Here is a 26,474-nt window from a genome sequence, read left to right as displayed (position 1 = left end):
GAGCAAATGGTTGAAAGCCTTATGTAGAAACATGGGTACCAGGTGTAGCTCCGTTGCAATGAGAATATTGCTGACCAATACAATCAAATCTAGTGTAATAGCAACTGCTAAATTCCTAAGCTGCAAGTGGTTGATAAGTGAAAAAATGACTAAGAGTCCCAAGCCCATCCAACATAGTGATTAGCAAACTGAGTAAGCTGACGTACAAACGGTTAGGATAACATTACTCTGGTAGCCTGACGAGTAACGTCTAATGCAAACTTCTGTTTGGCATAGCTCCAATCATGGGCATAGAATTTTATGCTCATATTAGTGTTTCATATACTGACGCATCATTGACAGTTCTTATGTTGATCTCTTTACGGCCATTCGAGGATGTATATATATTTTTTTCTTATCAATTGTTCACTTTTATGATATTTTTATGGAAATCAACATTTTCAAGCATTTTAGAACAATATGTGCGGTTTATTAATGAATACAATGGTCTTACGCTTTTAGTGAACTTCTTAACTTTTATACGGTTCTGAAATCCTTGAATAGCAATGTTAAATAATTTTGTATACATACAAACTACTATGATAATAGGGTGTACCTATCCCCTAATGGAAATGTTGTGTGTATTGTTGTGATTGTCTTTTGTGGTCTCAGTGATCGAAATAAAGATTATGAACTGAACTGAACTGAAAAATGCAATGTCATATTTGGTAAATTAGCAAGTGTTCTGCTCAGGAAGTAAAACGCCCAAGAACACAAAAGAACATTCAAGAACAAAAATGCGACAGTGTCTGTAAAACACAATCTTTTAATTGTATTTGTTCATCCCATTCATATCTAGGTGTGAATTATTTAAAGGATGCCAGGATTCCAAGCAAATTAATTTATTGAAGCACAATAACAACGACAATAAATAATAATCATATATTCATACCTGATTTTGAATGTGTTAACAGTCACATTTTCTTCATTAGTAAGAAGTAGTGGGGTACTGGAAAAAACTATTCGCTACGCATTTTTCTACCTCTAAAGTTGTATGTCAGTCATTACCCTGTCGCAAAGGCGTTAGACACCTGTGATTCCATGACCCTCAAATGTTTTTCATTTTGACTTGTCACATTAAGATAAAATACTGAAAGGAGAAGCACCAAATAATCACTCACATAAAATAAATACTATTGTTTTAAATAGAGAAATGTATAACTATAGCAATTCGCCTTAGAGGTACTTTATCACTTTTTATTTATAGTTTTATATAGCGCGAGCTTGACCCGAAGGTATCAGGTATCGGAGCACTTTACACGAGCACCAGTTACATTACACAAGGAAACATTAATTTCAAATTAGGTCTATTTTTTATACCTTTCTTATTTGAAATACACATTCAGGCCCGGATTTACATATTTTTCACCCAGTGCAGCATAGCACCCACATTATTTTCGAATCTACCAAGATTGACCTTAAACTTGTGTTGCTCCCTCTGATAAATCACAAAGGCGCTGGCATCATGGTACATCTGTGAGTGTTCACTGTCTAGCATAGGGTTTATGCTAGAGACATACCATTCCAGAACTAATTCCTACGTGTAAGCAAACTCAGAAGGTACCAGTGCATGGGATATGTGTTGTGCACTGCATCCCATATGGAATGAAATGATTTAAGTAAAATAAAAAATAAAATGTACTTTTCTTGAGCCTTCTTCTACTAGGCAAGGCCTGGTCTTGCCATGCTTCATAGAGCCGGCTTTGCGTCAGAACCTGTGCATGCTTGCGTTGATCCACCCTAGTAATGCCACCTTCAAGCAACAGTTTGTGTGATCTGTAACGTTCACCTTCCCATTGGAACATAGATTGTGCTGTTAATAGTGAATAGCATGCGCCACTTTGTGGATGCTTGCACAGGCATGAAGCCTTAGTAAACCTCGGCCGCCTTCTCTTTCCAACAAACCCTTTCCTCTTACACTATTTCAACAGTGTGGCTCAATTTTTTCAATTCCCAGAAATGTTGGCTGTCTAGGGTCATCATAAGGATCTGAAAAAAACCTTTCTTGTGAGCCGTAGGTGGTAATCTTTTATTATTTACCATGATAGTTCGCTGGTGCACCAACTTGTGCTCATTGTTTTGTGCTGTACCAGACAATTAACAAAACTATTCTAGAAAAAATTATGTCCTGTGCAAATCTTGGTTAAGAGTTTACTGATTTTGTAGCCTGTAAAATAACTCGAATCGCAACACCTGATACATTTTTGTGACAGCGAGCAACCTTATATAAATCAATATTAACCCGCCTTCAATAGGAAGAATGCAGTCCGAATTGCTAAAATACATACCCTCTAAAAGGAACAACAGCAAACCCAGTAAATCTATTAGTTCTGTGTCACTAGGATGTTCAAAATACAGTTAATTACTTAAGTAGAAAAACAGTTCATGCAGCTGCAGCCTGTGCAGTGTGGTTGGGCCAAGTTGGGGGGGATTCGACAGACGACCACGAGGGAAAATTAAATAATTATTTTCTCATCGTCTTCATCTTTCAAAATACCCCTTCTCCCCCACTCGGCCCGATGCCCCACTGGTCTTACCTGCACCGGCCGCGGCTGAGTTCATGCCACGTTTTCCATTGGCGATATACATGGGCCACTTGTCAGTGACCCTCTCTCATAGCCAAGTTTTACCTTTGGTCCCTACATGTGTCCTGCCTTTGTGCAAAATCAGGATACACTACACCTTTGGTTATCATGTGGTCTTTATTGTTAAACCACGTGCCTAATAATAATAGGGTTGGGCCATCATCCTGGTGTGTACATGATGTGTCAGTCAGGAGGAAAGGTGGTCTCTAATTGTCAGTGCAACAAAACCATCCATTAGCAATTATGAATTTACAAAATAACCAATTTCTTTCTTGAGGCACCGTTGTGCAAATAGTCCATGGAACTGCAAGTTTTCTAACAAAATGTAAGGATTTTGGGGCCTTAAGTTCATCATTTAGTAACACAGGAAACGCAAGAGGAGCACTGAGAACAAAGACAGCAAGAGGAACAAGAAGAACAAGCGATGAAAGAGGAGAAAAGTTTGACAATGATCGCGGGGAGAGACATCGCCAGGACGATCCACTGGATGATCAAGATGGAGAACGTAAATAGGTAGACGGTTCTGTTGCAGTTTGTGTAGTTGGGGTACAGCGGGAAAGTCCAGACGCTCCCTGTTGGGTGAAAAAACAGAGATTTATCATATCCCCAGCACTGAACTCAGATCCTTGCCGGACCATCTTTAAAATAATCCTACATTTTTGACTAACCCACATTTCCACAAAACCCATGAGTGCAACAGCCACCATGTGTCACTTAAAACTCTACTTATGTGTATAACTCCCTTTTCCTGGCATAAGATGTAATCTCCAGAAGGTACATTGATACCAATGATAAAACTATGAATCTATAATATAAGCTTAAAGACACTGTATATTCGATTTACATTAAACAATTCGGCCAAAGCTCTCTAACGCATGAGGGGGGATTAGAGGACTAATAACATTAAATATCACAAAAGATACGTGTAAAATTTCACTTTAAATATTTACCATGGAAATAACAGAGATGCATTTAGATAGCGTAACCTTTTTGGAGAAGAAATTATTCGCAATCAGGAAGCAGTCATTGGGGGGCTACAGTAAAACTGGATGGACCTTAGCGGTACTAAGTGAGATGTGTCGCAGATTAAGGAAAGTCTCTCCGAAGTCCCTACTTCAGGTGTTTTCACTCAGTGGGGCAATCTCTGACCCCCACTGATAAAAGTTTGAAACTTTAAGGTTATTTTTTATGTTAAAATGGCTTTCTATCAGTGGTGAGTAAGGTAAGGCTCTGTTTGAAATACTTTTTGAGTAGGATATATATTTTTTCCCTTTATCATAGAGCTCAGCCTACAACTGATGGTAAAATCCAGTTTACCACTTAGAATATAATTTTCATTTCTGTGCTGGAAAAGCTGCTTGGAAGCTTCAGCCAAGATGGTAGAGACCTGGTCCAATTGTTTTAAGAAAACAAACCCACTCTAGCCCAGTAGATCAGGTAGGCCTTATTGCTTAACACACCACAATCTGTATCTCATGATAAACAATGTACTTTTCAACTGTCAAATCTGGCAATTCTGGGTTGCCCAAATTTTATGAACGGTGTGGACTATATTGCCCCTGGTAATTAGTGGGTGCTGTAAACTCCATACAACATGGAATTCCGACCCCTGCGCAAACTCTGGCCTGCTCACAGGCAGGGCCTGCGGAGGAACTACATGTCTTGTGCTTATGTTTGAGTTGTGATTGATGCTGGGTTCCTCCATTCGAGTCAAGGCGTAAATAAATATGTACCTGTCTCCCTTTACAGACCATTGAATAATAATTGAATGAGGGTGTCAAGATTTGAGAAACAGACAGGTGCCAAACTCCCCTGCCCGTATCTCCACGAAAGAACTGAAACTCTTCACCTTCTCCGTTTACTTCTCTCCCTACCCAATGTCCCCTCTTGGCCAATCCACATCACCTCCTATCAATTTATGCAGATGTCAATGATTGTTCTTATATGAATTTTACCTGGCCACACCCAGTTTGTAAGTTAACCAGACATTTTTTTTGAAGCTGCATCTGTCAGTACAAAATATCTGCCGATGTAAAGCACTGTGATAACCTCTGGAACTACATCAACCCAATATAAATATCGCCAATAAAATGCAAAAAATAAGAGATCTGGAGGCAGGAAAATATAGGTATTTGGAATCAATTTATGGAACAAGCTGGCACGGGAAATTTGACTTGGGACAAATATATCATATTTTAAATGATGCTTCAAAAAATTAAATTCAGACCAATTTGAGCAACCACTATAAGTGCTCTTAAATACAAAAATACACAAAGAATCTTAGTGTTTTACTAAGAAATAGAATGTATCACTTGTCTTACCTTGCCCAAAAATGTAAATTGTGGTGGGTATTTTCTGTTGTGATGTTAATAAATTGTACAACTAGCCATTCAGAAACAGGAGCATATCAGATCACTTTATCTGTAAGTATATTGATAATGATAATCAATATACCCACCACTTCATGCTCATTCACTATCTTGTAAATGGCTTGTTGTCTCATTTTAAAGCCCTTTCTTCATCCACCATCCTATGGATGGCACTTTGTAATTATAAATTATGTTGCAAATGGACTGCTAATTTCATTAGTTATCTCGTGATTGATAGCTTTCAATCGTTGATGATAACTTTCCCTAGAACTGTACGACATAAGTAAAGGTATTACCTGTGATAAGCCAAGCAAACCAAAAGAGGCTCAACAGCGCAAGGATGCCATAGATGAGCTTATTTGGCCTCAGTCCAGCCACAATAGAGAGGAGGGACATGACGATGACGGTGACGCCATTGACGATGAGGTAGATAGGGATGAAGCGTTGTGCTGGGCATTCATGCAGATAAACAGAACCTGTGAGGATGAAAACAACAGATCAATGAAATAACTACATTAGGTGTTGCATTACAGAGCAATGAAATATTGCCAAAGAAATCTTCAGTAGGGTGGCTGATATTTAGTTTTATCTTCTACCAGGAAATAACATGTTGCCAGATACTCCAGACTCACCTGATAGGAGGAACTAGTCTTATTAAAATGTATAGAATGCAGACAGTATGGCCTCAAATCTCCAGGCCACTAAGCACATTCCTAGACAAAACCATCTTGGGATATGCAGTTGTGTGGTTTGTTGTTGAAAGACAATGGACCTCATTCCAAGTTAGGTCAGTGAAGGCTTTTACCACACTTGGTAATACCATTACCACAGAATGAGGTATTTACCACCCCAGTTATGGTAAATGCCTCCTCTTCCTAGTTTTCATCTTGCAACTGAGACATAACATGTACAATTATTGAGGTAGCACACCAAATTCTGGTTTGTGTGTGTTTCGGCTCAGGAAGGTCCTGGCTTGGCAGTTCGGGCTGGACTATTCCTATTGGAGCAGGGTCAAGGTTGATTTGCATGAAGCTGGGTCCAAAATGAGTCGGCATTGTGTGCCAAATAATGATGGATTGGGATGCGGCCTGAGTGATTACCAGTGTCTTAGATTAATTTAAGCATTCCATCCATCACTGTTTTGTATACACACCAAGTTCCACATATTTTGGCATTCCTAATGGCCTTTACCTTAATTTATTCCATCAGGGAAAACTGTGAGGGTATGTTTATCAAACAACTCAGAATCCCCATCCCTTAGTTTACACAGAGATCAGCATTTAGCCCTGAACTTGAAATGGGGGCCTAAAGCAGTTTAGCTTAAAAACATATGATTTAACACACCGCCTGACTTGACTCTGGTTTTCTTTTTAAACCACCTGTGCCTTGTCAACTTCTTTTTCTCATTCTTTTCTCCTCCCTTTCTCCAATCCTCATCTCCTCCTTTGCTTTGTTCTTTTGCTCTAATTCTAGCCATCTTCCAATCAATCATTTCTATTGGACCCTCTCTTTCTCTTTCTTTCTCTCCCTGTCTCTCACTCTCTCACTCACATTCTCACTCTCTCTTCCTACCGGTCAGTTTCATGTTCTAGCTAATTCTTTCAATCTATTATTTTAATTGTATTTTACATGCTTTTCTTATAGCTCATCGGATCATTTTGGGATCACATGACAATCCATGACTTACACTATTGACTCAATTGTATGTTGTGAGGCATTATATAACACCCGCAGTCACACCTCAGAGCTCTCACAAAAATGTGAGACAAAAGAGATCATGCTTATGAGCAGTGTCATAGCAAGAATGTTAATGAAATCCTATCCTATGAAAATTGTAGAGTGTATGCTTAGGTTGGTTGAATATAAACACAGAAACCAACGTGATTCCCTTCGGATGAGTTACCTGCAATAATTTCAAGAAGTGAGGTGAGTCACATCCTGAATATTGGCAGAGGTTCCCTCAACCTCTTGCCCTTGGATTACAGTCGGGGAGGTGAACACTATTTTTAAGAGGCACTCAATTAATTTACTATGACAGCTCTCTTTAGGGAAACATTTGAGTCCCTCACGGCTACTCAGACATTTGTCTCAGTGCATTTTGGTGCTTGCAGTTCTGTTCTTCCAAAAGAAAAAAAAAGTGCTGAAGAGTGAGTAGCATTAGGGTTTGGGCCAAAATAGGTATTTAAAAAAGAACTATCCAGAGATGTTGTTTGGGACTTTTTCCAACAGAGACTACTTTACATGTATTTATTGAGTTTCAAAACATTGCAAATGGCCAACAGTCCAGAGAAAGCTCCTTTATAGGGTGAAATTAAGGATGCCTTAGTTGAGTGGAGAGGTTGGGGTGGCCTGTCGCCGGAGACAGCCCCTTGGTGAGGTGTAGTATGGACTTAATGATCTACCACAAACCAAAGAGTCACAGAAGTTCTGCTCGAGTACTAACAAAATCTTTCTGAAAAGAGATGGACAAAGATCGACCATGTCCTCGTTAATGAGGTAGATACCAAATCGCATGTCGTACACCAAATAAGGCATTACTAGTCAACAGGTTATAAGTATGTATCCATTCAGCATTAAAAAAAACGTTCCAGGGATGGTATCTCCTAATCTCATGAGGTGAACTGGAAAAAGGGATGAAAAGAGGATAGAAAAAGGGATGCATATGTCAGGGTGGAGAGGAGAAGAAAGAGTACAAAGAGGCAATGAGATCCTTTGATCTTACCAATGACAATCTCAGCGATGCTCAGTGCTATCCAAACAAGTGACATTAGACCAAGAAGCCATTCTGAAAAAGAAGAAAACATATCAATTTCTGAAATGCCTACTGCTACTCATCTGTGATATTAAAGGTAGAAGCCATTTAGAAAGGTTAAATAAACAAAAAACAACTTTCAAATTAAACGTTCAGTCCCTAACCACCTCACCTTCTCGCCAGCATCAGGTTAACATCGAAAACAGACCTGATTTAAAGGCCATCCGGACCCCACTTATTTCTATAATTCTCTTCTCGTACTGTCGTATAATTCTCAGCCCTTTACATCTTGTAATTCTCAGCAAAACATGTTTCAAGTCACACAGCAAGTGATTTTTTTTTAGGTCATTTCAAACATATTTTTTGTATATTTATTGTTCTTTCCTATTTTAAGCAGTGAATTATAATTTCCAATTGCAAAATAAGTTCATGCCATACTGTTACTCTACTTTGTAAGTTAAGAACTCATGTAAAATCTTTTTTGCCAGCACGCGTTTCACTCTAGGTTTCATTACCTGTGTGCTCTCTGAAGGCAAGTATTGGCATCCGACTCAATATGTGCCTTTCGTTCTAAGAATATATTGAAGGAAACCTCAGATCCCTCTTCTAAGTTGTTACTGAATCGCAAGATTGGTTTGCGATTCGGTATTTGGAAGGGGAGTGTTTAGGGCATCCCTTCCAAACAGCGATTCGCAGTGGTATGTATTAATGTTTTGGGACCAAATTTCATTCACAAAACATAAATATTGTACCACCAATTCAAAGTTGGTGGTAACCCATTCAAAATAGGAATGAATACCATGGGACCACTTTCCCTTTGAGAATGTAAGACAAATATTTTTTACGTGCGGGCAGTGGTCCCAAAGATCACTGCCTACGCTTAAAAATTTACTTTTAAGCATTTCATTTTTTTCTTTTTAAACATTCAGTTTTTCATGAAAGTAAAACGGCTGCATTTTAAAGTAAAAAGCGTTGCTTTAATCAAAAGCAATCACAGACAAGGTGGTCTGTGGACCCTAGCAGGCCACCATCCCTGTGATGGCTATGATTTCTAATGGGTCGCAAACTGCGACCTATTTCATGAATATTTATGAGGTAGGTCAATTTACGACCCATTAGGAATCACTAATTGAAACTCAACAAGTTTCATACCTTAGGAATAGTGATTTAATAATTGCGATTTGCAGGAAATCGCAATTAGGAAATCACTCTTCCCAATGTTTGTACATCTGGCCCATAGTTGACTCCACCATCACCCCAAAAGAAGGGCATTCTCCATACAACCACCAGCCTCAGTGTGACCACATCATCTCTATCTTCAGGACTCCTCTGTAGCTCCCAAACCCATTATGCATTAAGTTCAAAACGTTTTGTATCATTTAGTGGGTGATCTATTCAAGCAAATCTAGCTAGCCAGCTGAAAACAACCTTCTTTCCAGGCCCCAGCCTCAACAAATAACTGCTGTAAATCATTGATTGAATACTAACACCCAACGCTGTGGTATCCATTCTCATAGAAGAAGTAGGGTCTGAGGGACAGCTTCCACTTAGCAAATGTGGGCTATTGGGAATGGGGATCCGCCAGAGTTCCAAAGTACTGCTGCATGCACCCAGCAAGGCATTTGCCAAATGCGTATTCTATTTTTTTATTGGAGTTCCTGTTCCTTTAAAGCACAGGAAGTGGAATGATAAAATAAAATGTTGTTTAAGAATGCAAAGGCAGGGATGAGGTCCGCTGCCTCTTCAGTCCTCCATCCCTACCATTCCAGATAAATACGGCGCAGCTGCTTTAAAGCTGCTCCGTGTTTCACTGTGCAAGTGGCACCTGCTTGCACTTTCAAGAGGGGTGAGAAATCCCCTTGCAGGTGGATGCAGTGAGTGACTGCACCCGCCCACAAGGGGATGTCTGTGAGGTCCATGGGACCCCCTTTCTCCCCTCTAGAAGGCTGCCTTTAGTCATGTCTGCGTCCAAAATAGGGCACAGGCGCAGAGGAAAAGTGCATGGGCTGACGCCTCTGTGCAAATGAGGAAACACCCTCTAATGATAGCGCTGGTGTACCACGTGCGCCAGAGCTATCTGTAACACAGAGTGGGCCGTAGAAGCCTCTGAGGCCCCTTCTGTAATACCAATGTGTCCCGGGGGTGCACAGAGCGGGCGCACATGCCCTGTGCACCCCTGAGGTTTTCTGTGTAGTACGGCTCCAGGTCCCCAAAACCACAGGAACCTGGAGACTGCAATGGCCTGTCATCTGTGCAGATGTTTGTACCGGATGGTATGTCAAGGCATGAATGGAGATGAGGGTGAAGACTCTATCAGTGAGCCATTCATGGAAAAGCTCAGCAGTGACTAGGCACAAAGGTGGAACTAATTCATGTATATTTGTGAGAAAAGAAGTGACTGGAAACTTATTTTTCCGAATAAAATGATTTCCATTTCCAGAGGAACGCAACCATCAAACACCAAGAACTCTCCAACACCAAGAAAGTCCCAGAATAAAATGATAAACCTAGTTAATTTAAATGTAGTAAAATAACCAAATACTCACTGAAACACTGAGTGGCACAGCAACAGCAACTCTTGACTGATGTATCCTGTGCAGACATAAGACAGTGATTGCTTTAGAACTGAGATCAAGTTGGGCATTGAGCAGCTTTGGGTCTACTTTGTACCAGCAGGGAGCTGTGACAGGCGTGCCTTGATGCCGCCTTTAACCATGAAATGCGCTACGAAGCCGCAATGATGGTGCGCTATACAAATGCTAAGTAAAAATGACAGTAAAGAACGAGATGAATTTTCCATTGAGATATGTGTGTGTGCCCATGCTGTACCATAGGTCCTCTTTGTGTTTCATAGTGGCATTTGTGAGCATCACATCTGTCCTTCCACAGCCAACAAAGAATGTTCTAGAAGTGAAAGAGAACCACACTTCCAATCTTCTCTTTCAAGTATAGTAGAAGCCCTTATTGATTCCATATTGATATTTGTTGATGTTTCTACGTTTTTTACATCTGTCAATTTACCTGGCAGTCCTGATGCACTCTGTCTTGGGCCATGACTCTGTTGCTTGTCGGTTTTCTTCGGATTCAGTCCCACGGCTCACCAAGGATGTCCTTATGAGCCAATGATGGGCGTTTTTCTTGCGGCCGACCTGCAGAAGAGTTCGGATTAATTAGTTTGATAATCCCAAATGCACAACTTTGTTTCATATATTTTGTTCATCTCAACTCCACTCTTTCTTTCTATTGGTCTCCCTTGCCATCTCACTCCTGACTGCCTTGAACTCTTTTTCTTTGTTGTCAGTGCTTCTTTCCCTGTTTTATGCTGCAATCTGACTCTTTCTTTCACTCATTAGCTTGCCTTACCTTTCTTGCTCACTGATCCTTTCACTTGTATGTCAGAATATCGACCAAAGAAATATCATGCTGCAAGAATGTTGCAACTAAAAACATCTACTGCCAAAATATTGTGGAGGTAGGTTCCAGGGAGAAGGAAGAAAATAAAAATGCCTTCACTTTAACCATAACTCTGATCACACCCAGCATGCCAAGTGAGCAAACCTGCGCTTAGGAGAATTTTGTTTACCTTCTCATCCTCCTTCCATTAATTCATACAATTATGCTTTCCCCATTTATATATTAATCCATTCATCCATCCATCCATCCATCCATCCATCCATCCATCCATCCATCCATCCATCCATCCATCCATCCATCCATCCATCCATCCTTCCTTCCTTTCTTCCTTTCACCATCGTTCCTTACAATCTTACCCATCTGCCCATTCTTCATTCTTCCTGCCATTCACCCTTTTATCTGTTGATCATTTCACTCTTCCATCTATCCTTGTGTCCTTCCATCTACCCAATCTTTCATGCTTCCATCCATTCATTCTTTCACCCTTTCATCCTACTTTTCACCTTTTCTTCATTATATCTTTCGACATGTACTTCCTTTCTTGCAACCTCCCTTTGACCACCAGCTCTTTCCTCTCTCTTTCCATCTACCCATGTTTATGTCTCTCATCCTTATTTTGGTCTTTCCTACTATTCTTTCTCATGCTCACTTTTTTATTTCACCCTCTCTGAGCATTTCCCCTACTTTAAACATTTCATCATGGCTCTGTTTATTTTGCAATGAATGTCAACCCACCTACCAAACCTCTATGTTCATTTTTTAACTAATCGTATTTATTAGCATTTTGTTTGCAGACAGGAAAGCACCATACAAATCGAATTAACGTTTTCGGGGGACCCAGTTACCCCGCTCGCTCACCCAATGAGCAACCCACACTTATGCTGCTTAAGGGGGTGGTTCACTGCATCACTGGTTACGTGTATATTGATAAGTATAGATTTACTATTTTAACTTCACAGCTACATACTTTAAAAATCAATTTTTGGACAAGAGACATATATGTAGTGATAAGTACAGCAAACAATTACTGACCTAGCTGATATTTTGGTTGTCAGTATTGTTGATATGATATTTTTGTAGTGTGACAGTTACACTTGATATTTCATCACCATCCTCCTCCCCCAATTCTATTAGGCAGTTGAGAGTGTACCAATGACGGTTAAGAAGCCCAATGACGTCATGACTTTCAGTTTCAATTTCCAAAACACTATCTGATATTAGACAAAGGGCCAGATGTACGACCCGCCGATTAGCGAGTCGCAAGATGCGTCGCATTTGTGACTCGGTCATTGGAATGCACAACAATGTCTCAGACACTGTTTGCGATTCCTAATGGGGTCGCAAATTGCATGCCTCATTAAAATGAGGCAGGCGCAATTTGCGACCCCTTTAGGAATGGCTAGCATTCACAGGGATGATGGCCTGCTGGGGTCAGCAGGCCACCATGTCTGTCACTGCTTTTTTAATAAAGCAGTTTTCTTTTTCTTTAATGCAGTCCGTTTTCCTTAAAGGAAAACAGGATGCATTTAAAAGAAGAAAAAGGAAACTTTTCAGTTTAATTTTTTTAAGGGCAGGCAGTGGTCTCTGGGACTACTGCCTGCTCTTAAAAAATATTTCCCCACTTACTCACAAAGGGGAAGGGGTCCCCTGGGGACCCCTTCCCCTTTGCGAGTGGTTTACCACCTACTCGAAGTAGGTGGTAAACGGCAAGTGTTTTGCTGCCGCAAATGCGGCTGCAAAACATTAGTACATAGCATGTTGATTCGCTATTAGGAAGGGACGCCCCTTCCTAACAGCGAGAGTGGCAAATGCTATTTTGCGAGTCAGTGACTCGCAAGATAGCATTTGTACATGCTATTACACTTTTTTGCGACCACAAACGGGAGGATCTCCCGTTTGCGGACGCAAAAAAGGGTCGTACATCTGGCCCAAAAGTCATTTAACTGTGACTATTCCTAGCCTTTCTCTCGGGATTATTTCTCTACTTTTCATTATTTATAAGCCTCCCAACTGTTTTCTCTTATGTGTTTATCCATTTTTCCACTCCACGCATACCCATTACAATATATGCCACATTTAATAATGTGGAAACTGTCTGTTTTAGGTGTGAGGATGCATTTTGCGCTTAAACATAGAGCGAAAACGCAAGATGCGTGAACAAAAGCTACTTATATTCAGGTCGTTTGTGTTATTCCCGTGCTCTCTGGGATTAGTTTTGGGAATTTCACATAACAAATGTAAAGCAAAATTCATAAAAATACGCATGATTGCACCGGTGTATCAGAAATGTTGACCAGGCTTGCTGATAACTACTGAGTACATGTTCTTATCTGAACCAAATCCGACAGTCCCATCTAAACGTAATTAGTACTTTAATCACATCATCTCGTCCATTCATGAAAATCTGTGATACTTCAGAGAGTGGGAATTTGCCTAAGTAGGTGAATTCATACAATAAAGGACAGAAGTTGGGGGCATTCTAGAGGGGGCTACATGGTCCAGCATCACCATGGCCACAGGAGGCAGTCCCTGGTCTTCCCCCTCGCGTAATCTACCACGTGCTATAAAGCGCGAAGAGGAGTCCCACTCCACGGATGAAGTTGGCGGCATTTTAGAGGAGACTACATGGTCCAACACCACCAGGGCACCAGGAGGAGGTCCCTGGTCTTCCCCTCACCGGATCTACCAAGCACCATAAAGCTTGGTGAGGAGTCTGGCTCCATGGGTGAAATTGGCGGCAATTCAGAGGGTACTACACAGTCCAGCATCACCAGGACCCCAGGAGGCGGTCCCTGGTCTTCCCCCTCACCTGATCTACCAAGCGGTATTAAGCGTGGCGAGCAGTCGCGCCACATGGGCCATGTCCGGGCCAATGGCGGTCCCGCCCTGCGCCCGTCAGCGACAGGAAGAGGGAGGGCCGGCCACCCCCCTTGGCCTTGCGGCCGAGTTGCAAATCCCCATGCTAAATAAGGTCACCTCTTACGAACATATAGCTACTGACTTTTGTGGTGCCTGTTTGGCTGTCCTTTCAGACTGAGACCAAATATGTCAAAGACCGGATCCAGGACTCATCATCAAACAGTCTCTCCCACTGAGGCAAGCGGTATTAGGCATTTAAAATAATAGTAACCCCTCATGGTTTTCCCACATAAGCTTGTAGCCTGGCCAATTTTTTGTGTTTTTTGGAGGGAAGGCTGTTATTTGTAGTATGACTATTTAGTTGAAATACCTGCAGAGTGATATTTAACCTGTCGACTGTCGGGGAAAAGGAACAGCACTGAAAAACTCACTGTTGAACCAACCGGGAAAAAAGCAGTAGACTGTCCATCCCACAGCAGTACCCTACAAGGTATAGACCATCTTATAGAGGAGGTAGATCAAATCCTTCAACCTGATGCTTCTGGTGCTAAGCCAAAAAAGACACAAGTTGCCCAGTTATTTAAAAAAGTTGGGAAGGGCAAATGGTCTTCTTTCATGGCAATTAGCTCAATAAGAAATGCCCCGGGGGAGTCCACTATCGGCAGTTCTCCGTTGTGTATTTCTTCTAATTCATCTAAATCCCACATTCCACTAGAACCTGTGGTTACATGATCTAATAATTTTTCTGTTTTGGCCTCTAATGATACGCCGCCAAATGACTCCGGAGCGCTTGCTTATCCCCCCACAACGGTCAGATGTAGCGGATGATACCTGTTCCCCAATCAAAGAACTATGGGTAGTTACTAATTCTTCATGGGCTGAGATTGAGGCCCTATGTGATGAGTTACAGTCCTCGCCGAAATACCAGCACCTTGAAAACTCATCGACAAGCCAGGTTGATGGTTGCAAGGATTCACATAACCAGGTTCCATTACTTTACCCTGATTTTACTCCTAAACCTATACTGCCTCACCCTAGTTTCCAATTGTCTATTGTCTAATACTAACCCTAACGCTTTTTCCCACCGCTGTATGTTATATATGACTGGTATCCCAAGGTGCTCTTGTGTGTCAAAGAAGAGGACGGTTCCCTGATAAATAAAGTGATGCACTGGATTAGAGACGTGAGGAAATGCTACACTGTAATACATTCTGACATAATTAGTGCGAGTCGTATTTCACACTCTGACACCTTTGACTGCATTAGTTTACAGTTCTCACATTAAGCTTTTGTGAATGGTCTATTGTCTTTACAGGCACAAACCTCTACCTCCAATAACTCCCAGATACCGTTCAAAACAAGGGTCCCCCCTACTTTAGAGCCAGGAGCACCCTCAGACCACATCTTCTCCTTCTTGTGTGGATTGACTGGAATCGTTCAACAATTGGTAGTCATGTCCGAGAGCAGCCTCGAGTGTAGGTTCCTCCAACTAGTTCTTGCATCTTGCACAGTGAACAATTTTTCCACTCTCTAGACGTGCAGGTCTAATGATTTTTGTATCATCTCTTGGAACTTTGCGGGACTGGGGAGTAAGTTTTCCCAGGGGGGCTCAGGGCCCTTTATATACACAGCCAATATTATTATGTTTAAAGAGTCCTGGGAGGTTGTCCCAACCCATAGACAAGGGTATAAGAAATTTCATGTGCCTGCTCGCAAACCCAAACCCGTTAGACTTTCAGGTGGTTTATCCACATGGATTAAGATCCCTCCGGGATACCACGTTAAGCAACTGCCAATCAATTCACTGGATCTACTTGGCCTTGAGGTTGCCCTTTAGGTAAATGTAACACTACTGTTATTTTAATGTTTATAGCAGGAGCATTCCCAAGTAAGCAGAGTCTTCCATTCTAGACCAACGGAGTGATATTACTAACTCAAAATCCAAGTGGGAGGTAGTAGTAGTTGTAGCCGTGAGTTTTAACACATTTTAAACCTACCACCCTCCAAAGGGAAATAATCGGTGACGAAGATCAATCCTGGGGTATTCCCCAGATTGCGGGTCCTTGTCTAAAGTTCACATCAAAGGTAGACCTGCAGTTGCTGGACCTCTGTATATGATGTCATCTGAGGGCCTGCAATGGCAGGGTGAAATCCTATGTAGAGAGGCGCCGAACTTTAAAAGACATTTCAGCCAGAGTTGTATTGATTATTTTCTTGTGGACCTCCGATTCTGGGAACTCATTATAGATATGGAGGTTTATATAGGACGGAGAGTGATCATTTTCCTCTGTTTCTTACACTGCATGACAAAACGGACAGGTCAAATAAGGACCCTTGATTACCTTGTGATGATATATAAGTTAGCAATGATTGAAGGAAGGTAGGATGGGAGACTGTATTGAATAATGAGAATACATACGCCCACATACACCAGGGCCTGCCCCATATCTTGCTCCTATTAGTTCATCCTGAGCTGCCTTCCGATAGGGTAATGGACGTCCATGCTAAATGGTTTGCGGAGTTAAGAATCAGGCTTTTTCACCAAACCCTACTCAAATAAGAACTCTACTGTGACTACATCACACTCGCGGTTTAACAGAAATTGGAGAATAGCAAAGAGCCTCCTCCTCCGTGCCATCTAGGGTGGGCTGCCAAACAACATCCAGACTGCTAAGCTGTCAAAAAATGTGCAAAATCAAACTGGGATATGGCCATTTGGACCGAAATGTTGACCGCTGTATACCCGGGGAATCAGGAAGCCTTCTGGCATGTCATTTCACAAGGCTCCAAGACAGTGTGGGCGAAACCTGAATCTAACATTGCTCCCCAGAACTGGTAACCCACTTTAAAACCCTATACTCCTCTTCCCCTCCCACCCCAATCCGGAGACCCAAGATAACTATGGTCCCTTACCAGCCACAACACTCGGTGTCATTATCTACAACTCTGACACCTCCAGAAATTAAGAATTTTTCACTGTGTCGCAAATCACAGAAGTTTGGGGAAAGCCCTTGGCAGCATTGAATTCCAGTGGGCCTGTTCATCTCCGAATCCACTATTTGTTCACCATACCTTACCCGTCTCGATAACACCATCATGGCAGGAGAAGACCTCCCAACATCTTGGAAAGGTGTGGAAAGAATCTCTAACCTTAAAAAAGGCAAAAAGACAGATCCGGCAAAGTATCTCACAATTAGACTCATTGACTCCAGTCAAACAAATAAGCTAATACTACACCGATTGTTACTCTGGATCAATGAAACCAAGATTTTGACATCTTTTCAAGCCAGATTCCACACCAAAACTAGTATGGTCGAACAGATTTTTAGGTACCAACCAATAAGTTAGAAGGAGGTCGACTTAAATGGGGCTAGTCTTTATATCGCTTTTGTAGATCTTAAGGCGGAATTCGATATGGTCCCTAGAGATAAACTATGGTGTATTCTCAGAGACCTGGAACTCCCTGGCCCCCTTCTTAAAATAATTATTTAGCTCCACTGAAGTTAATTCTGCCCAAATCCGTTGAGGGGCCAATGGGGAAGCCACTGATGATTTTGGGATAGATAAGGGGGTAAGGCAAGGCTGTATACTTACTCCCATGCTGCTTTTGCTGTTTGTTAATGGGGTATTGACTATCTACTGGCCTGCAACAATGATTCCCCAGTACAAGGAGAAACCAAGAAACCTGCTTTGTTGTTCTCAGACAATACGTTGTTGGCATTTAAGACTCTCAAAACCCTGGAGACTCTCCTGAATAACTTCAATTTAGTTTACTCAGACCATGGCCTAGCAATCAATGAAAGCAAAACTAAGTTTACGGCCATCCACCCCTATAGAGGCTTTATAGGGAATATATCCCTTGAGGGGGTGGAACTAGAGTGAGTGACAGACTTTGACTACCTTGGCATACGCTTATCCAGCTGCAACACCTGGGTCAACTACTTTGTAAAAAGCACTCTCATTTTAAACACTGGGAAGCTCCTATTTTAAATATTGCAATTAAGACCAACTCGCACCCAGTCTCCACCCTTCTTGTTGTCTGGAGGTCCCAAGCCGCAGCTGCTGCTACATATGGGGAAGAGCTCTGGGGCCAAAGAAATCGAAATGGAATGAAAAAAGACGAGAACAATTTCCTGAGAGCAGCCCTCAAATTACCGCTAAGTACTCCATTAGCCTTTAAGCAAGACTTAGGGTTATGGCCTATAGTTTCTGTAACCCGCCTAAAGCCAATCCTTTGTAGGTGTTGTGTATGATCCACTCCTGAATCTGAACATTGCAGGGACGGTTTGAGTTATGTCTTGAACAGATCACATGTCGGGACGAAAAATCCGGTGGTTGGCTTCTGTGATGCAGTTTCTCAGCTCCAGGGGTTTGCATGAGCATTGACTAGATCCAAGTTCTATTACTCCCCTCGCTATAAAAAGCTGATGTTTGCCCACTGGGAGAACAAGGAGGTTAAACTATGTAACCAGATAGGCCTGGGCACCAGACTGAAAGCTTCCTTGAGTTCAAACCAGTACCACTGTTTGAGAATTACATGACTGAGATAGATGCTCTATTAACTAAAGCACTTTATTTAAGGTTCAGGCTAGGTCCACTCCCTCTTGCTACACTCACATTCAAATGGAAACCTGACCAAGGTGGATCCAAAATGTGTCCCTTATGTGGCTAGGGTGAAGAACCGTCCGACCATCTCCTGTTCTTTTGCCCTACCTAAAAACAGAGGAAAAGCTGGATAGCTCCCCTACGTCGTTATCTAGGAGCCCGCCACCATAAGATAGCCTCGAGGATATGTAGAGCAGATACGTCCTCTGTTAAAGTTTCTCTGTCTGCAAGGATCTCAAGAGTATTTGGCCCATTCGGAGTAAAATTCTCTCTGTCCCCACTTCAAACAACCTGGCGGACCCTTGGTAGGCAGTACCTAGGCATCTGACTGGTCAGTCACAAATGTACTTTAATGTATGGTACAGTTTAATGGTTTTTACTTAACTGGTGCTGTTTTTGAGTTCATAATTTATCCATCTTAAATAAATTGTTTTTTGACTCTAGATATCAAAGTATAACATTGTACTGTTTGGTTCTATTGTTTTTATCAATCTAGTGCTATTACTGAGTATGTAACACATCCTGAATTGTTTTTATCTTTTTATGGTATGATGTATTTGTACTTCCACTGAAGAATTGTTACTTTAATGGTCTATGACCAAAATAAAGCACCAAAATGAAATGAAATGACTGACTCAGTTAGAATACAAACCACCTCAAACCGTGGGAAAGAATTGCCTGTATACTCCTGCTTTAGGGTTGAGACACTAGGGTACACTGAGAACCTGCCGACTTTCTTAGATTCCCCTTCATGTCTTTACGGACACTGAGTATATAGTTCACTGGTCACTTTTCTAGACACACTCCTAGCTCTGAACTAATCCTACCCGAGAGATTGATATGAACTGCTTTCGCCGGGTTTAAAAAACCTTGGAATAAAAATTCATATGAATATCCCCCAAACACTTAAATAGCACGTGCATCTATGAATATTACAGATCAATAAGAGAACGGGCGTTTTACTCACACTCTCAGGGAAATTCAATAGTACACATTCCAAATGTAGTTTGTTGAAAATTAAAAACAGTCGCGATCTTACAGCAGCTTCAAATCCCAACATGGCAGCCACCCTACCCTCCGCAAATAAAGAGCGCGCATTCAAGCACTTACCGTCCTGTGAGTCTGAGGATTGTTGGCAGAGAAGGTGCCGGGCTGTCCAAGTGCTGGTAAATGTGTGTGCCTCGAAAGAGGTTTTATAGCACCGCTGCCACATTGTCTAGTATGTAATTAAAGGCACACACCCGACACGAAAGCTCATGAATATTCATCACCTGCAAGGAAACAATGAAACGTGGGCTACTGAATTAGGAATGTTAAAGAGGAAAGTCACGTTTATACTATCAGCCCGACCAGGACAAATTCTGCAAATTGATTAGGTACAAAAAAATCCTAGAAACAATGGATTCTTAAATACATCACCCATCGACACGTGAAGCATGAACAGCACATTCGTACCTCTCAAGCAAGGGCTAAATTCGAATTCTGTACTTTCTGGTCGACACTTTGAGAGTGACATAGAACCAGCTGTGAAATGAAGGCTTTTAGCAAAGAAGCAGGGTGATCAGGGGTTCTATAGATGTGTCGATCTTGGGGGTCTATGTTCTTCCTTCTGCGGTGCCCATGTAATTCCATTTATTACACTGTAGTGCACTGGAGACTGTAATTCCCATTTAAAACCTACAAACAATGTCCTTGGTTCAGACAAGAGGTGGTATCGCCACTAATTCTGATACTGTCATGGAGTGCCTACTCAGTTATGGTGGTCGTCAATAACACCATAGACAGAAGAGTTTGCTTCCCAATGCATCGCCTCCTTTGAAAGGGGGGATATGGGAGATCATACAGGAGAGCGCCATGTTTACCCAAGTCCTTATGTTTTAGGAGTAACTTAGGGTTAGGGAGGGTGCAGGCCTTGACTGATCCTCACCCTCTGGAGGCCCTCAAGCTCCATCAGAGACTGAGCTGTGGGTGCCAATGTACTGTGTGCACAGTCTAAAAAGTACTCACAGACTCAGTGCCCCTGTGGCCAGCAGTGTTGTCTTAAAGAATTTTTGGGGCCCGAGTCAAAAATATATTTCGGTGCCCCTGTTTGCAAAAACTTTGAATTTTATTACCTACGTTTGTGCTAATTGTAGCCTGTTTGATGCCAAACAAACCTTTGGAAATGGGTTTCGCACAAAAACAGTTGAAGTATTCCTTTTTGGGGACCCAAAAAATTCTTAAGATGACACTGGGCAAAGAGACCGAGGTAGAGGTAGGCAGTGAGAAGAAGAGAGGTTCATAAATAGAAAAAGACAGAGGTGAGCTAGAAAGAGAGATCAAATTTCCTTCCCCTGTGGGCCCCATGGAAGGTGAGGGCTCTGGGAAATTGCCCACTTTGCCCATTCCTTAAAACGTCTCTGATGGCCAGCCATTGGATGCGAATACACCCATGTGAAGGGAGGGTCTTGAAGGGCTGCCCACAGTCACACTAGGATGTTGGTGATGTATGGGTGATGAATGTATGACGTTACAACGCATACATTCGCAACGCGGTATTTTACATTGCATTCGTTACAACGACTTGCGCTGGAGGGTGCTGGACTTAGGAATAGTATGATTTAATATTCCAACTCCAGCCTACGTTACAGTAGGGAAGGTGTTGGAATAGTAAATCATACTATTCCTTAGCTTAGAGAGCCATCCAGTGCAAGTCGTTGTAACGACTTGCGTTGTAATGCCCGCAATGTAAACATACCGCGGTGTAACGACCTTGTTGTGAATGTCATTCTCCATGGGTAATCGGTGTCTAGATTTCCTCCTCCGGCCGTCCTTTCACATTTAAATGCTGCCTTACTAGGAGTATGAGCATGCGCAAAGTGAATTCTCTCATTTTCATGGGGTACGGCTCTGTAAATGGGAGAGCACTCTTATTTCCAAGGCATGAATGGGGGCTACCTTTTAGACTCTCTCGTGTTCAGTATTAGTGTGCAAATTCTTGTCTCCACTTCAGTAATATCAGTTGTCAGAGGGTGTGCAACCAGGGATTTTACTCTGCACATTTTATGCAACATGCAAGAAGAATATAACATTACTGCTTAGGTGTCATCATTTGGGTGCCTAAAGTTCAAAGGTTAGATTTGGCGATTTTAGAACTGAAAATATTGCCTAGCACAACTGCTTTAATTGTTTCATTCATTGCTAACTGATTCTGCTAAGTTCTGCCCATCTCTGACATGTAAACCTGTCTCTCATGTCTAGCACCTTAGCCACACAATTCTTTTTTTTAGCATCTTTTTATTGTAAAAGGAAAAATAAAAAGGACAAAAGGACACTTGACAGCAGTGTTTATCGCACCCAGCATCAGATCACAATTACATGTCTTATAAATATCAAGACATTTATCTCCAAGTTTTGATGCGGTGCTCACCCATTTACCCCTTTTCAGATCTCAACAATATTGCTATTGTTCGTAATCTTCAGTCCCTTCCAAACTGGGAAGTCTTCCAACCGGCTGACAGAGCATCCCTCTACTTTCATTCCCGCGCCCCCCACCCCCGAATTTTTGTCCATTTGTGTGAGCAACCTTTCCCTTTGTAAACCACCTTCTTGCCTGCATGCACTAATCCATGTTGGTTTCCAAATCCCGGGATGTGGGCCCCATCTCCATCCTCATTTTCTAGCTATGTTACGTTTGGCCACCATGAGGCCTAATGTGACCCACAGTCGTTGCCCGGCTCTTCGATTTGTTGTCTCCCAAATATTTCATAAACACCATTGAGGAGAAGCCTTCGCCTATTCCCCACACAATATCATCAAACGTGTAACAATCGCCTTCCAGCACGTCTGAATCATTGGGCAATTCACCCACAGGTGTAAACATGTGCCCTCCTGGCTGCAGTTCCTAGGACATTGTGTTGACTCTAGTTTGCCCATTTTTACTAGTGTTGTGCATGTATAATTTGTCCTGTGTAGGATCTTTAGTCCGACCAATCTGAATTGTGACCGTATGGCCACCTCCCAAGGGGACGCAAGCGCCTCTAGCCAGTCCTCATCACTCAGGTCCCCCAGATCTTCCACACATTTGACCCACACTTTCTCCAAGATGTCAGGGGAATTGTTTAGTATTTTTCAATAGGTTACAGATATTGCTTCTTTTTCAGATAGTCATCTAGCAACCTATCCTCTAGAGGGGAGGAGACTGGGAGATCGGTACCCTTTGGAATGGCAAGTTGTAGATCATTCCTTATGTGACTATATTGGTAGGTTATTTACGACACCAACTCGTAGTCCCTTTAGAGGTTCACCCACATGTCACCTACCCTTGAGAGGCCAATAAGGTCCCATTTATCAAAACCTGGGTGGTTTGCTAGAAATCCCAACTGTGCCGTATCTCATAGGGGAGTGGCTTGGGTAATTTTCTCCCTCCACCCTAGAGCCGCTGACGCTATATGCCATATCTTGATTGAGCTTGATGTTGGTGTTTGCTACTCATGTTCCTCCTTTGCCCCCTCCGGATCACATATTGTGTTTATCCATCCTATAGGCTGGGTCGTCATGTGCTGTATGTACCCACTGATTGATCACTATAAGCTGCGCTGCCCAGTAATAATATTGAAGCACCGGCAGAGCAATCCCTCCATTGTACCATCGCTTAGTAAATTTTTTTAACGCTATTCGTGGAGTCCCTCCGTCCCAGAGGAGTGTCCATAGTCCACTTCAGCTGCTCAAAAGTATGTCGGAGAGGCCAAGTAGGGCATATTTTGCAAAATGTATAAGAAGCGGGGAAGCACAATCATTTTGTATGAGGAGGCCCTGCCTATCACCGACAAAGACAAAGACCTTCAATGTTGTACATCTTCCCAAAGCCGACTTAATGGGGGGACTGAGTCGCGTTCATAAAAGACCACGGGGTCTCTGGTGACATAAATTCCCAGATATTGGAATCCTTCTGTTGCAACTCTTGCTGTGCACGTTCTGGGAAGTTTCATTCTTGGGCCACAGAGGACGTATATCATCAATTTATCCCAGTTTATGGTGTAACCAGAGTCATTTTGATACAGGATAAAGATATGGAGCACCCTGTGTAGGGTGGAGTAGGGTTTCGCCAAGTAGAGAAGGATGTCGTCTGCATAAAGGGAGATCCGATTCTCCTAATCTGCAGTCCATCTAAGTCCCCTAATAAGCGGGTCACCCCGTATCAACACCACTAGTGGCTCCAGGACCAGCGCAAATATCAAGGAGAAAGGGGACATCCATGTCTCATCATTCTTTGTAATTTAACAACAGCCTAACGCCCTCCCATTTACCATCACTTGTGCTAAAGGTTCCGCATATAGCAGTCGGACCCATGCTCAGAACTTACCCCAAACCCTAGTCTCTCGAGGACAGTGAACAGGAAGAGCCATTCTATCATATCAAACACCATCTTGGCACCCAAGGACACCACAACCGCCTCTTCTCGAATGCTGTCAGCTCTCCCCAGTACTTCCTGAAGACGCCGCAAGTTAAGTGCGGTATTTCTACCAGGCATAAAGCCTGATTGGTCGGGGTGGATTAACTTGCGTAGCATTGGAACCAATTGGGTTGCCAACACTTTCGCTAAAATATTGACCTCTGCGTTTAGCATGGATATTGGTCTGTAAGACGCACAACTCCCCGGTGGTTTCCCGGTCTTGTGTATCACTACTATATTTGCAAGCCTTTGGTTTTCGGGTAATTTCCAGATTTTAAGACTTTCCTGGTACATCTTCACTAAGTATGTGGCAGTTTTGGACTCTGTCAATTTGTATAGTTCAATCGGTAAGCTGCTCGGGCCCATTGCTTTCCTGGCTTTTAATGATCGGCTAGCCTGCAGTACTTCACAGTCTGTAAGGTCTGATTCTAAATGATCCTTGACCACTGCCTCCAGTGAGTACATATCCAGAGTTGCTAATAGTTCAATTGCTTCATTTTGGGTGAGCGAGCAGATGGTGTATATAATTGCCTATAGTAAGTTGCGAAGGCATCTGCTATTCCCTGCTAATCCCTCACTTCCCCCCCCCCCCATCTAGAGTGATCTCAAATACCCATAGGAAAGCTTCTTCTCTCTTGTTCAACTGTGCCAGGATCTTGCCCGCTCTGTCCCCCACCTCGTACAAGCGATGTAGGGTCGCTAGGTGTTTGGCTTTTGCCGCATATCAGCAATATCTCTATATTCTTTTTGTTTAATTCATAGCCTATGTTGTATATCCGTTTGATCTGCAGTAGCAGTTCAGACTAATTTTTGGATTTCTCCTTCTTTGTCTTCCAACAGTTTCTGGTTTTCTTTTTTGAGTCTGGTGATCAAAGAAACCCCCTGGCTTCTAACCACAGTCTTGAAGGCCTCCCATAAGACCCAGGCCGATTCTACTGATCCCTCATTTTCTTCAAACTAACAAATCGTCACCTTCTGCAGAGCAGCTTGAATTAGCCACACAATCCTTGAATTCTTTGGTCAGCTCTGAAAGTTTTCATTTTTCAGTTTCTGCATCTGCACACGTTTTGTTTCAGTTGCATGAGATGATGTCCTCTGCTATGGAATGACAACTGGTGGCCTATGGAGGCGGAGGTCTGTCCTAGTCCAGGTACCAAGGTTAAGAACTTGGGGGTGATTCTGGATGAGCAGCTTAATCTGTCAGCTGAAGTTAACCAGCTAACTTCCTCCTGTTTCTTTCTCCTAAAAATATTGAGGAAAATGTTCCCGTTTATTGCATACAAACTTCAAAAAACCGTTGTAGTGGCACTTTTTCTATCCAAACTTGACTACTGCAACGTGCTCTTTGTGGGAATTGATAAGGCACAGGAGAGGAAGTTGCAATCACTGCAAAACGCTGCTGCCAGACTGCTCATGAACATCCCCAAGGGACGCCCCACATCAGAGGCTATTAGAGCTTTACATTGGCTTCCCGTCCAGCAAAGAGCCAATTTTAAGGCTCTTTGTATAGTACACATGACCCTCTATGGAGGAATATCTGGGGAGGTGCGGAAACTTTTTACAATGTACTCTCCAGCTAGATCTCTTAGATCCTCTACGAAGGGCTTTGTTTGTATTCCAAAAATACGCAAGGCAAGATCGGGGGGTCTTATGTTGTCATTCTGTGCGGCCAAACTCTGGAATCAGATGCCATCCACATTGCGACTTCAACCTAACCAGATGATGTTCAGGAAGGAGCTGAAAACCTGGTTGTTCTCTCAAACTTAAAGCTTCAGAGTCTCACGCTAGTTATCCATGTGTAACAGTCAGCGCCAAGACGCCACGGCATTCGTGCGCTTAATAAGTAATATTTCAAATCAAATCAATGTCTATTAGATCCCTGTGTATGAAAACATATACATTTCCATTCTGTACTAGTGTGCTTTAGCTTTATGCTACAGTTTCCCGGGGATGCCCTTGTAACCCAGCTCTATGATTCACAGACTATTTCATATATTTAATACATATTTTCAGACGTCAAATTGGCATGAGCAGAGGCTTTTTTTAGCACAATAGGTAACGGCATGACAACTATTGGCCGCAAATTTGATACTACCTTTTTCACTAATCTAAAAACAGCCTGTAAGAAATTGGGGGATTAATTGAGGGGCGTGAAACTCTCCTCAAGCTGAAACCACAATCCTTGTCAAGGTGAAGTTACATGCAAATCCCAACATAATCTGTGCTCAGCCCTCTAGTAGCTTGGCATTGAGCAGTCCGACTTAAAGGCAATGTGCAAAGTATTTGTGCAGCACTTCAAAGAGTAATACAGTGGAAAACACCACACAAAAAGATGCCACACCAGATAAAAAAAATGGAGAAATTAAGAAATCAAGATCAAACCGGCAAAAATCCAATCAGTAGAACTAGAGATATGC

General features: G+C 42.3%; 1 protein-coding gene across 1 annotated transcript; it reads right to left on the bottom strand.

The window, feature by feature from the left end:
* Positions 1-1,572: 1,572 nt before the first annotated feature.
* Positions 1,573-19,784, bottom strand: LOC146798575 (transmembrane protein 272-like). Its single transcript, XM_085627990.1, has 6 exons — positions 19,734-19,784; positions 10,767-10,894; positions 10,292-10,337; positions 7,716-7,778; positions 5,290-5,469; positions 1,573-3,196 (listed from the first exon to the last, which is right to left on the bottom strand). Exons 2-6 carry the CDS (start codon positions 10,797-10,799, stop codon positions 2,976-2,978), a joined length of 543 nt encoding a protein of 180 aa, XP_085484116.1. The 5' UTR covers positions 10,800-10,894; positions 19,734-19,784; the 3' UTR covers positions 1,573-2,975.
* Between the last annotated feature and the right edge of the window lie 6,690 nt (positions 19,785-26,474).

This window comes from Triturus cristatus, chromosome 9 (genome assembly GCF_964204655.1).
Source record: "Triturus cristatus chromosome 9, aTriCri1.1, whole genome shotgun sequence".
Classification (NCBI taxonomy): Eukaryota; Metazoa; Chordata; class Amphibia; order Caudata; family Salamandridae; genus Triturus; species Triturus cristatus.
This window is presented reverse-complemented; position numbering and strand designations above follow the sequence as displayed.